The sequence below is a fragment of the Coenobita brevimanus genome, chromosome 1, assembly GCF_032717465.1.
Source record: "Coenobita brevimanus isolate Jiangsu-jjx chromosome 1, ASM3271746v2, whole genome shotgun sequence".
NCBI lineage: Eukaryota > Metazoa > Arthropoda > Malacostraca > Decapoda > Coenobitidae > Coenobita > Coenobita brevimanus.
Genome location: NC_136954.1, coordinates 69,469,270 through 69,484,825, shown reverse-complemented (window position 1 = coordinate 69,484,825; position 15,556 = coordinate 69,469,270). Strand labels below are relative to the sequence as shown.

The 15,556-nt window shown below is 44.5% G+C and overlaps 1 protein-coding gene and 1 non-coding gene across 2 annotated transcripts in view; one reads left to right on the top strand and one right to left on the bottom strand.

Annotated features, from left to right (window-relative positions):
- Positions 1 to 15,556, top strand: part of Srrm234 (Serine-arginine repetitive matrix 2/3/4) — an 81,379-nt gene that overhangs the window by 13,829 nt on the left and 51,994 nt on the right. Inside the window, exons 4-6 of the mRNA XM_080274674.1 lie at positions 328 to 447; positions 13,296 to 13,592; positions 14,809 to 14,865. Of these exons, the coding sequence (XP_080130800.1) occupies positions 328 to 447; positions 13,296 to 13,592; positions 14,809 to 14,865 (474 nt within the window). The remainder of the gene's footprint in view (positions 1 to 327; positions 448 to 13,295; positions 13,593 to 14,808; positions 14,866 to 15,556) is intronic.
- LOC145390032 (U6atac minor spliceosomal RNA) lies at positions 1,356 to 1,458 on the bottom strand. Its single transcript, XR_013895566.1, has one exon. It is a non-coding gene; the product is annotated as a U6atac minor spliceosomal RNA (small nuclear RNA).

The window sequence follows — 15,556 nt, the reverse complement described above, 5'->3', positions numbered from 1 at the left end:
GAGCGATCAGAGAAAGAGAGCATTGGTGATGGAAGGGAGAGATGGAGAGCACTAGTGTAGGTTGAGAGAGAGAGAGAGAGGTGTAACTAAAGGTATTGTTCACATCAGCACACACAGATACAGCAGTAAGGTGAAGGTGGTGGTGTCTGTTCTTACATATAATAGATATGGTGTTAATTGAAGGTGTTATGTATTGCTCCAGGTACAGCAGTAGTAAGGAGGAGGTGGTGGCGGTGTTGAGTTATCCGGGTTCCAGCCATACATTTAGATAGATAGGTAGATAGATAGAGTACAGGTGTTAATTAAAGGTGCTATATCTTCATCCAGGTACAGCAGTAAGGAGGTGGAGGAGAAGGTGGGGGTGTACAGAACCATGCTGATGGAGAGAGACCAGACGCAAGCCAGTCGAACCTCACTCATTACAACTGACCAGTACGGCAGGCCAAAGTAAGTACAGTGATCTATCTGTGCATCTATCTGTTTGTATGTGTGTCTGTCTGTCTGTCAGTGTACATATATCTGTCTGTCTGTCTATGCATGTGTATGGATATATATTTAATCTGCATGCTTTTCTCTGTAACTGTCCCTTATCTGTCTATGTTCTCTGTCTATTTGCCCATCTGTTGATCTATCTGTCACTTTTACAGTATTATAGTATTGTATCCGGAGCCTTCGTAGCAGATCTTCCTCTGCAAATGTTTAATATGTTACATGTATTGTGTTAATAGCGACACAGTTTGTCGATAACATTCTTGAGTTAAAGTGTAGTTCGTAAAATAAATCACATAGGAAGAGGTGTTGCGAAGTATTACCATATTTATTGTGTATTTTTTTCATATTGGTTAGAGTACATTTATGCCTCTTGTGTTTAATTATGTACTTTTAGTGGGTGATACTAATTACTATTTAGCTTTTGTATTTTTTTCTGGTTTTATTTTGCCAAGTTACAGGTTTATATTTAATATGCGATATATATTACCGCGTTCGCTATTTATCTGTCTCCCTGCCTACCTGTTTATCTATCTATCTACCTACTTACCTACCTACCTACCTGTCTGTAAGGAAATGATTTATATAACGTCATGGTTTTCTTTTACGCTATATATTTCACTTTTTATCCACGACAAATGGCGTTCTACAACAAAATTTGGTATAAGTAACGCCATGTATGTTGAAAAAACATTACTAAAAATCGCTCTGAAAATAAGGAGTATCGGTCGGGACTCGAACCCACGTCGCGCCGTCCAGCGCCCAAGGTTGAGGGAAGAAAGTAATGTCTCAATTTTCCACAGTATTTCGCTCAGTATTATTGATCTCTATGTCTCCTGTTATCGTGTGAGTTATTGCGGTCTCTGAAAAAAATGTGTCAGCTGCCGCCGAAGCGACTGTGCCTTGACATATATGTGTTGTCCGTCCTTATCAAGGGGAGTGCTAACCTTCTCTCCTTTCGTACAACACAAGGGGAATGTGCGGATTAAGGGAGGAAATGGTTCTGCCCGGTAAGATGTGATTTATTTTGAAGGAAAATGGAGGGAGGGTACGGTTCGGTCCACAGTGTGTATTAATTTGCAGTAAGTGTAAGAAATACTTTCATACATTTAGGTCGGTAGCTATTTTGTTCCATTAACATTTTTTTTCGTAATATCTAACCGCTTTATGCGTACTATAATGAATCTGTCACCACTTCACCATGAAATTATTTCGAGGGTTATGCTAAATGAAAATATAGTAATGGTGCCATGATAATGCTATAGAATAATGTATGCAATGATTTGGGTTCACAAACATTCATTTAGCACTTAACAAGCACCCTGTTGCTTCTTGGTGATAACACTTTGTTTAGAGACAAGACAATCCTGTAGAGATGTTACCTGACCATTTGATGTTCATAATTGAACTTAGATTTCCCTGTTAATCGAGTTCGTAGAGTACATTTCTCGCACCCACTGCGTACTCCTATGTTGTCTGCTGGCAGCTTCTTGATCCGAGATTGCTACAGGCTTTTGTGTGTGTGTGTGCGTGGTGGTGGTGGTGGTGGCCTTAGCAGGTCGCTTTGCAGATCTCTTGCATATTGTTCCGAGCTGAAATGCCTTACACAGACACGGCCATGGGAAGAAACCTTGCCCCTTAGTCCATACAAATGTGTCTACTTTAGTCTGGTGATCTTTATCACTTAGCATGTGAAAGCGTGTCAGAAAATGACCGTGGGGTGTCTTCCCAGAACACCCATACGCACTGCATATAGTGAAAAGTACTATAACCTCGTGAAATGTATAAAATAAAGCAGGCTCTGCGTCACACTGGCTGCTTAAAACAGTTGTCCTGGCTCCGTTACCCAGGTGAGTGCCCTGGTGACGTCTCGGCTCAAGGCAACCAATCATACAGTACATGACCTGCTCAAATCCTACCTTCCTAACGTTTTAATCTTCTTTACTCCACGTATTGAAGCGTTTGTTTTCCACGGGATGTATTTGTTGTGTTGAGACTATGACGGTGTGGCGTTATGAATATGGTGATTGCAGAGATAACTCTTCCCAGACCACCACTCCATTGCATCACCTCTTTTACGAATTTTTCACTATCACTGTCCATCTGTCAATATATCTGTGTCTGTCTTTATAAAGCATTGTGCAGTATTCTTAGCTGTCTCAAAGTTATACTCTTGAAACTGCTGAATTGGGTGTATATTTGTTTCTGAAAAGTAGTGTAGTTTCCCTGATGGGGAGATGACGTCATGTAGAAAACGAGAGTAGTGTGTTTTCCTGGCGGTAGATGGCGTGAGCTGCCGTGTAGACGAGAGAGGGGAGGGAGGAGGATATTGTGAAAGGGATATGAGATGGAGGGAGGGTTTAGGGGAGGAAGGAAAGTGGGTTGGATGGAGAACAGTGAGTTGGAGAGAGGTAGGAAGAGGAGTAAGAGAGAGAGAGTAATGGGATAAAGAGTGAGACGATTATTCTCTTTAGCCAGAGGATGGTTTTGCTCAGCTCAGGGTTGACTTTTGAAACTGGAGGAGTTCAGGGAAAGGAGGGGGAAGGAGGGTAGGATACGGGAAGGATAGTGAAAGGAGATGAAAAGGGCACCGAAAAGAGGGGAAAGGGTGGGAAAAAGGCAGGGAAAGGAGAGGGGGGGGAAAGATTGAAGGGGAGATGGAAGGATATTGGGAAAGGGGAGAGAAAAAGAGAGAAGGGAGTAGTAAGGAGAGGGGAAAAGAGTGAAGGGGACGAGGAAATGGACTGAATATTAAGGAATTCTTTTAGGCGTAATAAAATGATCCGGTAGTAGCAGAGAGAGCAAGGGGAGGGGTGAGTGGGGGAGGGTTAGGGGGAGGAGGGAGGGAAAGGGGGAGGAGGGATAGGAAGAGGGAGAAGAGAGGGCAAGGAAAAAAAGGGAGGGAAGAGGAAGTGAAAAGAAGCTGGAAGGGGTAAACAGGGTAGAAGGGAGAAGAGGTAGAGGATGGGGGAAGAGAAAGAGAGGGGAAGGGGTTAGGGGGAAGGAAGGGGGGGTTAGGTAAGCCTGGGAAAGCCGCTCAGACCGGCTTAGCGTCAAGCCAGCCTCTCAGCCCTTCTCACCTGCACCAATTACCCAACTCACCTGTCCTTTCCCACAACCCAGCCTTATTTTCACACGCGCTCTCTCTCTCTCTCTCTCTCACACACACACACACACACACACACACACACACACACACACACACACACACACACACAAGGGGGGGGTAGAAAATACGAAGGAAATTACGGTGGGATTGGAAAGCTTATGTAAAGGAAGATGTATTTACAAATAGGTAAGTACATCTTCCTTTACATATGCTTTCCAATCCCACCGTAATTTCCTTCGTATTTTCTACCCCTCCTTACTTTTCTCCACTCCCTGCTTTTCTTCCACTCCCTCTTTTTCTCCGTCACTTCCTTCTGCCTACTCCTCCCCCCTTCCCCTTCCTCTCCTCTCCTCTCCTCTCCTCTCCTCCTCACCTACCTTTTCCCTCCCCGTCACCGTCTTTCTTCCTCAACACTCCCCCTTCCCCTTTCTGTCTTCTGTTTCCCTCCGCCTTTCTCGCGTTTCTTCTCCCGTCCTCCTCCTCTTCCTTTTCTCTCCCCCTTCCCCCTCATCCCCTTCCTCCTACGTCTCACCTCCTCCTACCGCTTTCTCCTCCCTTCCCCCTCCTCTCGCCTCTGTTGCCCCTGCATTCCATCACATTTTTCCCTCCCTCTTCGCTCGATAACAGGCCTCTCCCTCCCCCTTCCCTCCCTTCCTCTCTCTCTCTCTCTCTCTCTCTCTCTCTCTCTCTCTCTCTCTCTCTCTCTCCTTTCCAGTTCTCATACCATTCATTTCCCAAGTCCCTTCCATTTCCTGTCTTCCATTCCAGTCTTTCGTTCCTTCCCTTTCACCTTCCGTTCCATTTTTCTTCCTCCATATCTCATTTCTTCTTCCATCCTGTTATCCTCTCCCCTTTGCATCCCTTGCCTTCCCTTCCCTTTCCATTTCATTCCTTCCCTCTCTTCTCTCTCATCCTTTATTCCCTTCATTCCTCCCTCTCTTTTCCCTCCCTCCCTCCTCCTTCTTCCCTTCCACCCTCCCTCCCTCCTCTCTTTTCCCTCCCTCCATCCCTCCTCTCTTTTCCCTCCCTCCATCCCTCCTGTTTTCTCTCCCACAATCCGAGATTTTAACCCAGTGTCACCTTTACAGATGGAGGGGATTTGGAGAGAGAGAGAGAGAGAGAGAGAGAGAATTATTTCTTCAATGCCAGTTCAGTTATACTTGATATGAATAATGTATTATAAGTTTCACATTTCAGTAATTACGAGAGAGAGAGATTGCAAAAATGCCCCTAACATCTTTTCTTTGCCTCCTTCCTTCCTCACTCTTCCCATCGCACATACACTTTAACTAGGCAATGGATTTCGTACATTTCCAGCCCATGTCCCGTAGCTCAGTGGCATAATAAGACAATCTTCTACCTATTCATTTCTGTGTGTTCCCTCTCATACTCTTTCCTTCATCTTTGTTTTTTCCCTGTTGCTCCACCCCATTCTCGCCTTTCCCTTCTTCCGTTTGTCCCCCCTGACCTCTCTTGTTTCTCTCCTCTCCTCCCCTCTTTCTCCTCCCTCCTCATTTACTGTCCTTCCTTTTTTTTCCATTCTCTTCTTTTTTTCCTTCCCCCTTTTTGCCTTCCATTCTGCTTTCTGTCATCCTCCCCATTCTTTTTTCCCTTTCTTCCCTCTCCCTCTGCCTTCTCTCACCTTTCCTTTACCCCTCCCCTCCTCCTCTCTCCTTTCCTTGCTCTTCCCTCACTCTTCCTTCCTCCCCTCCTCTCCCCCTTCCTATTCTCACTCCCTTCCCTCCTCATCTCTCCCACTCTCTCCACTCTTTTCCTTCCCCCCCCTCTCTCTCTCTCTCTCTCTCTCTCTCTCTCTCTCTCTCTCTCTCTCTCTCTCTCTCTACCCCCCTCCCTCCCTCCCTCCCTCCCTCCCTCCCTTGCACTGTCTCCCTCCCAGCCTCCCTCTTGCCTTCTCTAATCAATACAACAGCTGTCCTCTTCCTCCTCCTCCTCTTCCTCCTCCTCCTCTATTTTCTCCTTTCCTTCTTCCTTCTCCCTCACTTACTGAAATTCCATCTCTTTGTCCTCCTCGCTTTTGATCTCCCTGCACCGCTGTCTTCATCTCCCCCTTTTCTCTGTTTTCATCCCTCCTCCTCCTCCTCCTCCTCCATACCATTGTCTTCCTTCTCTTCCTGTATTTCCATCTCTCCATCCTCCTCCTGCTCCCCCACTTGCTCTTTTTCAGCTTAGGAGAACCCTGTAGTAGAGATGAAGTATTTGAAGACTGTATTTTACTCCTCCAAGTTGAAAACTTGTTCCATAGATGAATAAAACCATGTGGGGAAAGCAGTAAGAAAATACATAATAAAGTACCATATCAAATTGAAAGGGTGAATTTCCAGTGCCTAATTTAAGTAGATTTGGCAGGTACCCTTAATTTACAGCAGCAGTTGTTGTTGTTCATATTTGTTGTTGTTGTTGTTGGTGTTAAGATTTTGTTATTTAACCCCGGTCTGTTTAGCTTAGCAAACCTATTGACCATAGGTGACCAACTGCCGTGGGGCCATCCTGCAGATACAGTAGAGTACACTATGTAGGGGTCTAGTTCCCCCTCGTGGCAGACAGCACCTTTGCTAGGATATCAGGGTCTGTCCTCACACTAAGGTGTATGGAGGCATGAGGAGGTTTGGCTCCTGGCTGGACACAGAAGCTTATTTGCTCCACTCAGTGACCAGAGCACCACCACATATAGGCTGCTCATCAGTGCCACAGCAGCAGTTGTATTGGAAAAAATGTGATGTTGATGACGGCTGGCCTCATTATACTGTAGGTCAGGGGTTTTATTCCATGTCTTCATGACTTTTTCCATTCTTATTGTGTAATTTGGAAGTAAAATTAACCTCAGAGTAGCAATTGGTTACTACGGTACGGACATAATAACGAAAAAAGAATATAAGAAGATAAGAGATATATTGGTAGACAGGTAGTTACAATTAGATACTGTACAGTATGGGTAGGCAGATAAATATTCAGTAAAAAATGGCCTCTGGCTATGGATGGTTGGAGAGGTAGCAGCTAGGCAGGTAGGTAGATAGGCTGATAGGTAAGTAGATAGATAGATTGAGAGGTAGGTAGGTAGATTGATTGATAGTTAAGTAGATAGTCTGATATATATAGGTGGGCAGGTACCATAGATAGGTCGATAACTAGTTACCGTATGTCAATATTTTTCAATAGATTTGGTGAAGACTGGCAGTATGTGAGAGAAACTAGACAGGCCAGGTAGGAGGCTGGACAGGTGAGAGACGGTAATTAGGTTCCAGGCGTATTTGAGTCACCTGTGTTACCTGGAGGGAAGGTGGGAGGGAGAAAATTGGAGAGAGAAATGATGGAGTAAAAAGGAAATAGGATGGAGAAGACGAGAAAGAAGGGAAGGAGAATAGAGGGAAGAATGGAAAAGAGAGGAGTAAAAAGGAAACAGAACAGTGTGAAAGAGGGAAGAAGAGAAAATGTGATAGTAGCATAGAATGAAGGATGGAGAAAAGGAGAAAAGAGAATGAAGAAGAGAAAGATTGGTAGGAATATAAAGTGAAGGATGGTGAAAGAAAGGAGAACAGGAATGAAGGCGAGGAGAAAGTTGGAGAGGAGCAGGAGTGAAGAATAAAGAAGGAGTGGAGGAAGAGTAAAGAAAGGAGGGAGCATAAAATGAAGGATGGAGAAAGGCGGAGTGGTGAAGTAAAGAATGGATGAAGGTGGCGTTTGCAATGGAGATATAAACGACCGTAAAGAGAAGGATGGAGAAGAGGGAGAAAAAGAGGGAAAGGAGTATAAAGAGAAGGAGGAGGAAAAGAGGGAAAAGAGCATTGAGTGAAGGTTGGAGAAGAGGGAGTAAAAGAAGGAAAGGAGCCCTAAGAGAAGGATGTAGAAAAGTGATGTGGTGGAGGGATGAAGAATGGATAGAAGTGGAGGAAGTGGTGGAGAGAGGTGCTCCACTGCCCGGGGGCTTGCAAGAGTTATGCTCAAAGTTTGCCTTCCTCCCGTGATTTATGGAGAGGTAGCAAAGAATGCGAGGGAAGGAGGGAGGGGAAAAATTAGTGGCGGGAGAAAAGTAAATAGTGCAACTGAAAGACTGGCAGAAGAAAGGAGAAAGAGGGGGAAATGAAGGGAAGGGAAAGAAAAAATAGCATAACTGAAATACGGTGAAGAATGAGTGGGAGGAAAAAAGTGAAAGGAGGTAAAGAAGGAAGCAGGATCAATGAAAGAGCAACAAAAGAAAGATGGCGAAGAAGCAAACAGAATAAGTGAAACAGCAGCAGAAAAAAAAGAGGTGCAGAAGACAGAAGAACAAATGAACTGTAATGGGAAAAAGGAAGAGGAAAATGGAAAAAGGAGGGGAAAGATATTGGGAGGCAATTCAGTTCACAGATCTCCAGTAATTGGTGTGCAGTATGAGCCACCTGCTGACCTCAGTGTGTGGGACAAGCATCCTGACATTTGAGGTGGTACAATGGACAGCAAGAATTTGTTTTAACTTTCTCTGTTTGATTATGAGCCTAGTAGAACTGCTTGGCAAAGAGTTGATGGATACACTCCTGTTCCACTCCACAGCCATTATTTTGTATTTCAGGGGTGGCATACTCATTGTTATCAATGTTGATCCTGCATCATTTATACCTCACCCTTACCAGCAGACTGACCCATCTCTGCAACAACTGTAAGTTTCTATTGAAGGGCTATTTCCTGATCACCCTGTATTTTATTCATCTTAGGACAGACTTGCTGTACTGTAAGGGTTGGATATAGCCTTCATTAATTCCATTATTGAATAAAAGAATCTGGTAGCCACAAGAATAAACTGCAAAAAGACAGAGAGAGAGAGAGAGAGAGACGAGGAGGCTGGGAGGGAGGACAAATGTGCGGGGATGATCCTAGCTTAGGCCACCACACAGCCACCACCATTGCCCTCCTCCTCCTGCCCCAGTCTCTCTCTCTCTCCCTCTCTTTCTTTCTTTTTTTTCTTTTTTTTCCGTTTTTTTTTTTTTTTCCCAGTTTTTTTTTTCCTTCTACTTTGACTTTCTTCCGCAAGTTCTTAGCTCTATTCTCCCATCTCTGTTTCCTTCTCAGTCTCTGCCTTATACTGTACACCCACATCTCATAGTTTTCTTCCTGTCTCCCCTTTCTCTCTTATCATCTTTAGCTCTACACCATTTTTCTCATTCTCAGTGACATTTCTTCCTCCATTCACTCATCTTTGTTTTTGCTCCACCACATCTTTTCATCTTTGACTCTTCTGGATTTTTTCTGCCTCCATGCTTGGCTACCCGGCTTCATTTCACCCTTCAGTTCAGAATCTCCCCTTTTTTTCTCTCTTTCCCATCTTGGTCAGTTTTGTCCTCTCTGTTGCCTCATAATTCTTATATCTTCTTTCTTTAATATCTTACCTCTTCCTGTCCTGTCTTCTTTCTCAGATAACTTACCTCTCCCTTTCCAGTCTTTTTTCTCAGATAACTTACCTTTTCCTTTACTGTCCTTATCTTTCATCTCTCATTTGTGTCTTCTTCTTTACCTCTGCTTCTCAGATATCTTCATTTTCAGTATCATTCATTTTCATTTTCAACTTTTCCCCTCTCCTTTTTATCATTTTCTTCTCTTCACTTTTGCTTCTTCATTTGCCTTTCTCTTCTTATTGGCTCTGAAGTGACGGCCTTCTCAGGATTAGCTCACTCTTACCCTCTTCAAGACTTTGGCAACTAAACTGGTGACTTTAGTATCTGGATTATTAAAGTGGCATCTTTATTTGGAATATTTGAAATACACTGTGTTCTCATATGATTTCCAGATTTTGTTTTTAAATTTTTTTTTAGGGTCTTTTACAAAATCCTTGAATCTCTTTTAGGTTTGTGGTAAGTCCTATGAAAAACATCATGTACTCATTTCTTTGATGGTAGAAAAATCGAGCCTGGAAAGTTGTCTTACTACCATTGGAGAGATGTTGAGAGGGAGAGGGGTGAGAGGAGGGGAGAGAAGGGTGAGAGAATGGCAGAGAGAGCGGGTGGGCAAGAGTGAGGGGAGAGGAGGCCAGAGTGAGGGGAGAGGAAGGGAAGGTGAGGGGAAGGGGAAAGGGGAGCCTGCCACTATTGATTATAAACAGTGGTGTGGAAGGGAGTGGAGGGAGAGGGGAGGCAGGGAGGGAGAACTGTGAGCGGCGGGCGAGATAAAACCCTGCCAGTCGTCACCCAGCTTGTGCCGCACGCCCTGCCACCTTGCTGCCCTGCCCGTGCCGCCCGCCTCAGCCACTGCCCACCACCACCCGCCACACTGCCCACCACCCTGCCTGTGGCCATTACATCCATTGTCATAGTGACATCACAGCTGTTGAAATTCTAGTAACAACACAGTGCCAGGAGCCTGGCCTGGCCTGGCCACCAGGGCCACAATGATGAGTGTGGCATCAGTGAGGGCCAGGCAGCAGTTGAGAGATTAACATGGCCTGTAGATGGCCCGGCAGGCAGGACTATGAAGCTACTGGGTAGTATGGCTTCACAGATGCCAGAGGCCGGGTGTGAGGGCAGGGCAGGGCAGGGTAGGGCTGGTGGGGTAGGCGGCAGCTACTCTTTGGTCCATGGGCTTCCTGCTACCATGTTCAGGCCTACCGGACAACCATTGTGATGTAGCAGAACCATACATCACCTCAACAACCAAGTCTTCCAACACTTGTGATGTAGTTTAAGTCTGACTCCAACCACAACCAAGTCTTCCATACTTGCCTTAGTGTAGTTTTGTTTGTAGTTCAGACTTTTGAGTTTACTGACTTGCCAAGCAACTGAACTAGCTGATCCACTACCTTGAGCACAATATTAGTCTTATGCCTACGTGTGCTTTGTACCCCCATGTGTCGTACTCTCTGCCCCTGCCATGTTACGGTGTTTGCTGTGCCTGAGTGCCATGTTGTGTGGACTTTAAGTCAAGAGGGCTGTGTTGAGTTCCACTAAAGAGCCGTGATATGTTCCACTAAAGGGTCGTGTTATATTCCACAAGAGGACTGTGTTATGACCTCACCTTCAGGGTCTGGGGGTGCGGGGAGCAGTGAGGGACCAGGTGTGGGTGGGGGGCCATGGGAACAACTAGTAGCCTCCCTCCTGGCACAGCACACTGCCCTGCTGCACAAGCTGGCTGCTGCTGCCCCCCTCACATGTGCTGCCGATGCTCTTGCACACCCACACCCACATACACGTTCCCCTGCCCTTAGTCTTGGACATTACGCTCGCAGAAATTGGCGAAATAGACGAAACAGACAGCGCAAGAAGTTACGAAGGCTATACAACAGTAGCCACCTCCAGCCAAACCATAAGAAGGGGTGGCATGAAGGTTGGCAGGGAGGGCAACAAACCACATCCCAACCTGCTACCGCCACTACCACAACCACCACACATGTTCGTCGTACCTTGCGCTCGGTTATAAGGTACCTAACAGAGCCTTGTTGCACTATTGGCATTATTGGCTTTGGATGGAGTGGAGAGATAAACAAATGAGGTGTTGTTAGTTAGAGGAAGGATGCATGATAATGGAGGACAGGGTGATGTGAAGCAGTTTGTTGTGGCTGCCTCTTGGGGGAATAAGCCATCTGGATATTGATAGATTTTGGATTAATCTGCTTGATCCTATAATACATTTTTGTTTTTAATTCTTGCTTTTTCATTATAATTCTCCTCAACGTGCGAGAGCACCACAGCACTGGAGGGAGTAATGAAGAATATATCAAACAATTCCAGGATGAAAAGTGTGTTGTGAGCTAAATCCGATTGCCTGGAGAAAGCAAGAATTTAATTTTAAAAAATCTGAGTGAGGGAGGTTAAGAGAGAAGAAGTACTGTAGAGAGATGGGTAGTGAAAGAGGACTTATGAGGAAGGTTAACCAGATGAGTCAGGGAAATGTTCTCTGAAGTTCATTTTTGTTGCTATCCAGAGATTGTATGCCACTTTGAAGAAGCCTCTCATATTATAATAAGCATAAAGTATTAAGGTTGTTTCTAACCTCTCCAGTTCAAAAAGTCTATCCTAAGCTGAATAAAATTAAAAAATAACAAGAATGATATTAAAAAAGACATCCATGAGATCAGTTGATTGAGAACAAGTTGTTGTTGCTTAACCCTGGTCTGTCTGGCTGAGCAGACCCATTAGTCACAGATAATTAGCTGTATCTCTGGAATCGCCTTACGGTGCAGTTCAGTACGTACTCTGTGTAGGGATCCGGCATCCCCTTGTGGTAGAAAGCACCTCACCAGGGTCCTTCCCACAGTGATGTGCAGGGAAATATGAGGTTTGGCTCCTGGGTAAACACTGCATCTTCTCCATCCATATTGCATAGTGGCAGTAATATAAGCTTCTCATCAGCACTGAAAACAAAGTTGGGATGGGAAGTGGAAGTGAGAGAAGAAAGAGTAGGAATGGAGGAATGGGATATGAAAGGGATAACACATAAGGAAAGGAAAAAATAAGAGAATTAGGATTTTAAAAGGGAAATAGAAGAGAAGATAGAAAAGCACAGAAAGTAATGTGAAGTATAGGTGCATGAGAGAGAGAGGATAACTAGAGAAGTAGAGAAAAGAAATCAATATTCACTCATTGATTTCTCTGGCATCAGTTCATTTCATCCCATAATGGTCTCTGGGGGTTGGGTAGAAAGAACAATGTCCATGTATTCCTTGCATGTTGTAACATTATCATCATTAACCATGATTTTTCCCATATAAGAATAGGATGAGGTAGGATAAGAAAATTAAAAGATAAAGTATGCAAGTGAGAGAACTGTCGACAGCTAGTGAAGTGGACCGGGCTCATTCACACATCATTTACTCCCGTGGTGTAATGGCATCATTAATCCCATGATGTATTGGCTCCACCTTACAAGCTTAACCAGATGTACATATGTTTTTATGCCCTGCCATGTATATGGCCAGGGCGTATAGTGTTGGTTATGTCTGCCCTTCCCGTCCTGTTTTGCTTTTAGTTTATTTCCGAAGAAACTGTTAAAGATACCCTCTTTAAAATTATACACAGATACATTTTGGTGAGAGCATTTCAGCCATGCCAAACTTTGATGTCCTTGACCTTGTGTTTGACCTTGACCTCACATTTCTTTATTTTGCATTTAGCTCATTTTCCTGAACACTATAAAGGAAGCCTTCATGTAACTGTATATACAGATGCATCTTGGCAAGAGCACTTTAACTATGCCAAAATTTGATGACCTTGACCTTCTGTTAGTATTTATTTTACAGATGTGCTTCAGATGTGTGTAGTAGCAGGCAGCTAGTCAGAGGGGTTGGAGTAGGGGTTAGACTCCCCCACATGATAAGCGTGTATTGGCATGGATCATAAATATGGAATAGAAAAACCCTGCTACTTCCATCTGTCATGTCCTGCCACCCATCTTGCCACACCATTTTTCCCTTCCACCCTTTTTATCATGCCCTGTTTCCCTGCCACCCTTCATGCTTGTGTCATGTTATTTTTCCCTGCCACCCTTCTTGCTTGTGTCATGTTATTTTTCCCTACCACCCTTCTTGCTTGTGTCATGTTATTTTTCCCTGCCACCCTTCTTGCTTGTGTCATGTTATTTTTCCCTGCCACCCTTCTTGCTTGTGTCATGTTATTTTTCCCTGCCACCCTTCTTTTCATTTTTTTTCTTCCACCCTTCTCATCATACCCTGATTTCCAGCCGCCTTTCTCATGTCACCCTTTTTCCATCCTTACAGTGTGCGGGAGACTCATGCGGTGGCAGAGGCCCAACAAGAGAAAAACTCCCGCCTGAAGGAAGCATTTGGGATCTCAGAGTACTTTGTGGAGGGCTCATCACTCGACCCAAACAGGCGAGCAAAGGAGGAACTAGCTCGGGCCGCAGCAGAGAAGGCACGGGGGGCAGAAAAGGCAGGGGCTGAGGCTGGGGGCGGGAAGAAGTACGGCTGGGTGCACACTCCCTCGCCCTCACCCGAACCAACAACTAAAAAGGAGAAGAAGGAAAAGAAGAAAAAGAAGAAGAGGAGCAGAGATCGGTGAGTTTAGATTCCCCCTTTTTGTTGTTTGTACATTGGAGGGAAGGAGGAGGGTATAAAAAAAAAAGGGGGAAAAAAGCAGAGGAGAAGGAGGGTGGGTGAAATGAAACAAAAAGGAGGAGCAGATAAGGAGAAAGGGTGAGGTGAGTGATGATGTATTGTAGAGGTGTGTGCAGATTTGAGAGGACATTTTGTCTGTGTATATGTTAGTGAGATGATGTGTACCCAGAAGGAAAAGTTTGCCAATATGGCAGTGGAAGGTTTCACATGAAATATATTGATGTGATAGAAATATGAAGCATATAAAAGGTGGCCGTGAGAAATATGAAGCACATAACAGGCGGCCGTGGGAAGGAAGAATACCCACTGATATTAGGCAAGGGGTGAGAAATATGGAATTCAGGACACAGTGGAGGGAAAGGACTGTCAAATAACTTTTGCTCATGGCTATACATGAGTAGACTGGGGTGGTTTGGACATCTGTAGGGAGTGTGTAAGAGTAAATAACCAAGGAGCAGCACTGAACAGACCTGGAAGTTTGAAGAGACATTCCATGCTGGTAGGCCAGGAAAAACTGAGGAGGATGACTGATGAAGGGACCTCAGGGTTAAGGAATTAGACAGGAATGTTGCAAGGGACTGTGAAGCCTTGAATGCAGCCATTAGGAAGAAAAAGGGGGGGGGGGACTGATCTGTTAAAAAAGGGGGGGGGGACATCTCTGTAGGCCTGGGACACTGTCTTATAGAAAGTTTGTATGTGTATCCTGGTCTTTCAGAATTTCTTATTGATACACTGAGTCTGATACAAGGTTAAAAGTGTAGAAAATAAGATAGGTTTAAAGTGCCTGTTGTTGTGGCGCTCAGTGTCATCTGGATGGTAGACATAAACCCAGTGGGCTGGAGGCTGAAGTTGCCATTTTTCTGCAGCTCACCGTCCTCCTTTTGGGTGATATTGAAGGAGGCGGTGGACAAGGAGGGAACTGTGGGGTTCATCCTCCTTCTTTTGGGTGGTATTTAAGGAGGTGGTGGACAAGAAGGGAACTGTGGGGATTTTGTATGACTGTGCAGCTTTTCTCAGTGATTATATCAGTGCCATCTTTTAAAGCCTTCCTTCTCTAGCACCTCAAGTGTCTAATAAATGCTGATATAAGTGAGTCCATTGTAGGTAGGATTGTGCCGTACTAACCCTGGTACTTATACTTTTTTCACATTCACAGTTCATCAAGCCCAGAGTCACGCAAGAAGCACAAGTCCAAGAAGAGTAAACACAACAGGTAAGTTATGCACCTGCTTCCTCTTGTTAACCCGTATCATAGTTTATTTTGTGTTCAGCAGATATCGTAAAGGTTCCATCATTCTTGTATCATTGTACAAGATTCTGTATTGAGCTCAGGCCCATTGCAACACTCACTTATCGCTGTAGAGGATTCAGTATTAAGTTCAAGTCCTTTTTTGTTAGAGGTTCCTGTATTGTTTTGCAGTGTTAATAGAGGTAAATCTAAGCTCTGTGATATTATTACATGTAGGTTTAGCCACGTCTGTTGCACGGCATTATACAAGTTTTACCCTTAACTAATTTACACTGAAGATTCTGTACTCTGAACAAGGTGGTCCATAAGTAGCAGTCCACCAGAAATCTACCTGGAGATATTTTATGTGTTTCTGGAATGGCCCAGCTTGCTGATATGGGTGTGGGTGTGGCAGTGGGGGTAGGAAGTGAATAAGTGATGCAGGATAGAGTGTGATAATGCTGACTAAGGAATCCCTGCAGCATATGAGAAATCACCGGGCAGAGTAGAAGAGGAGTGTTATGTATGGACTACCCTGTGTATCATTATCATTTTTAGGGGGCAGAACACTTGTATAGTAATTTATCAAGGCTGCCAAATTGTTTTGGATTTTCATACATCTCTCATCATGTATGTTTTTAGGTGATTATATGGTTACCTGAGTTATGGTATAAGA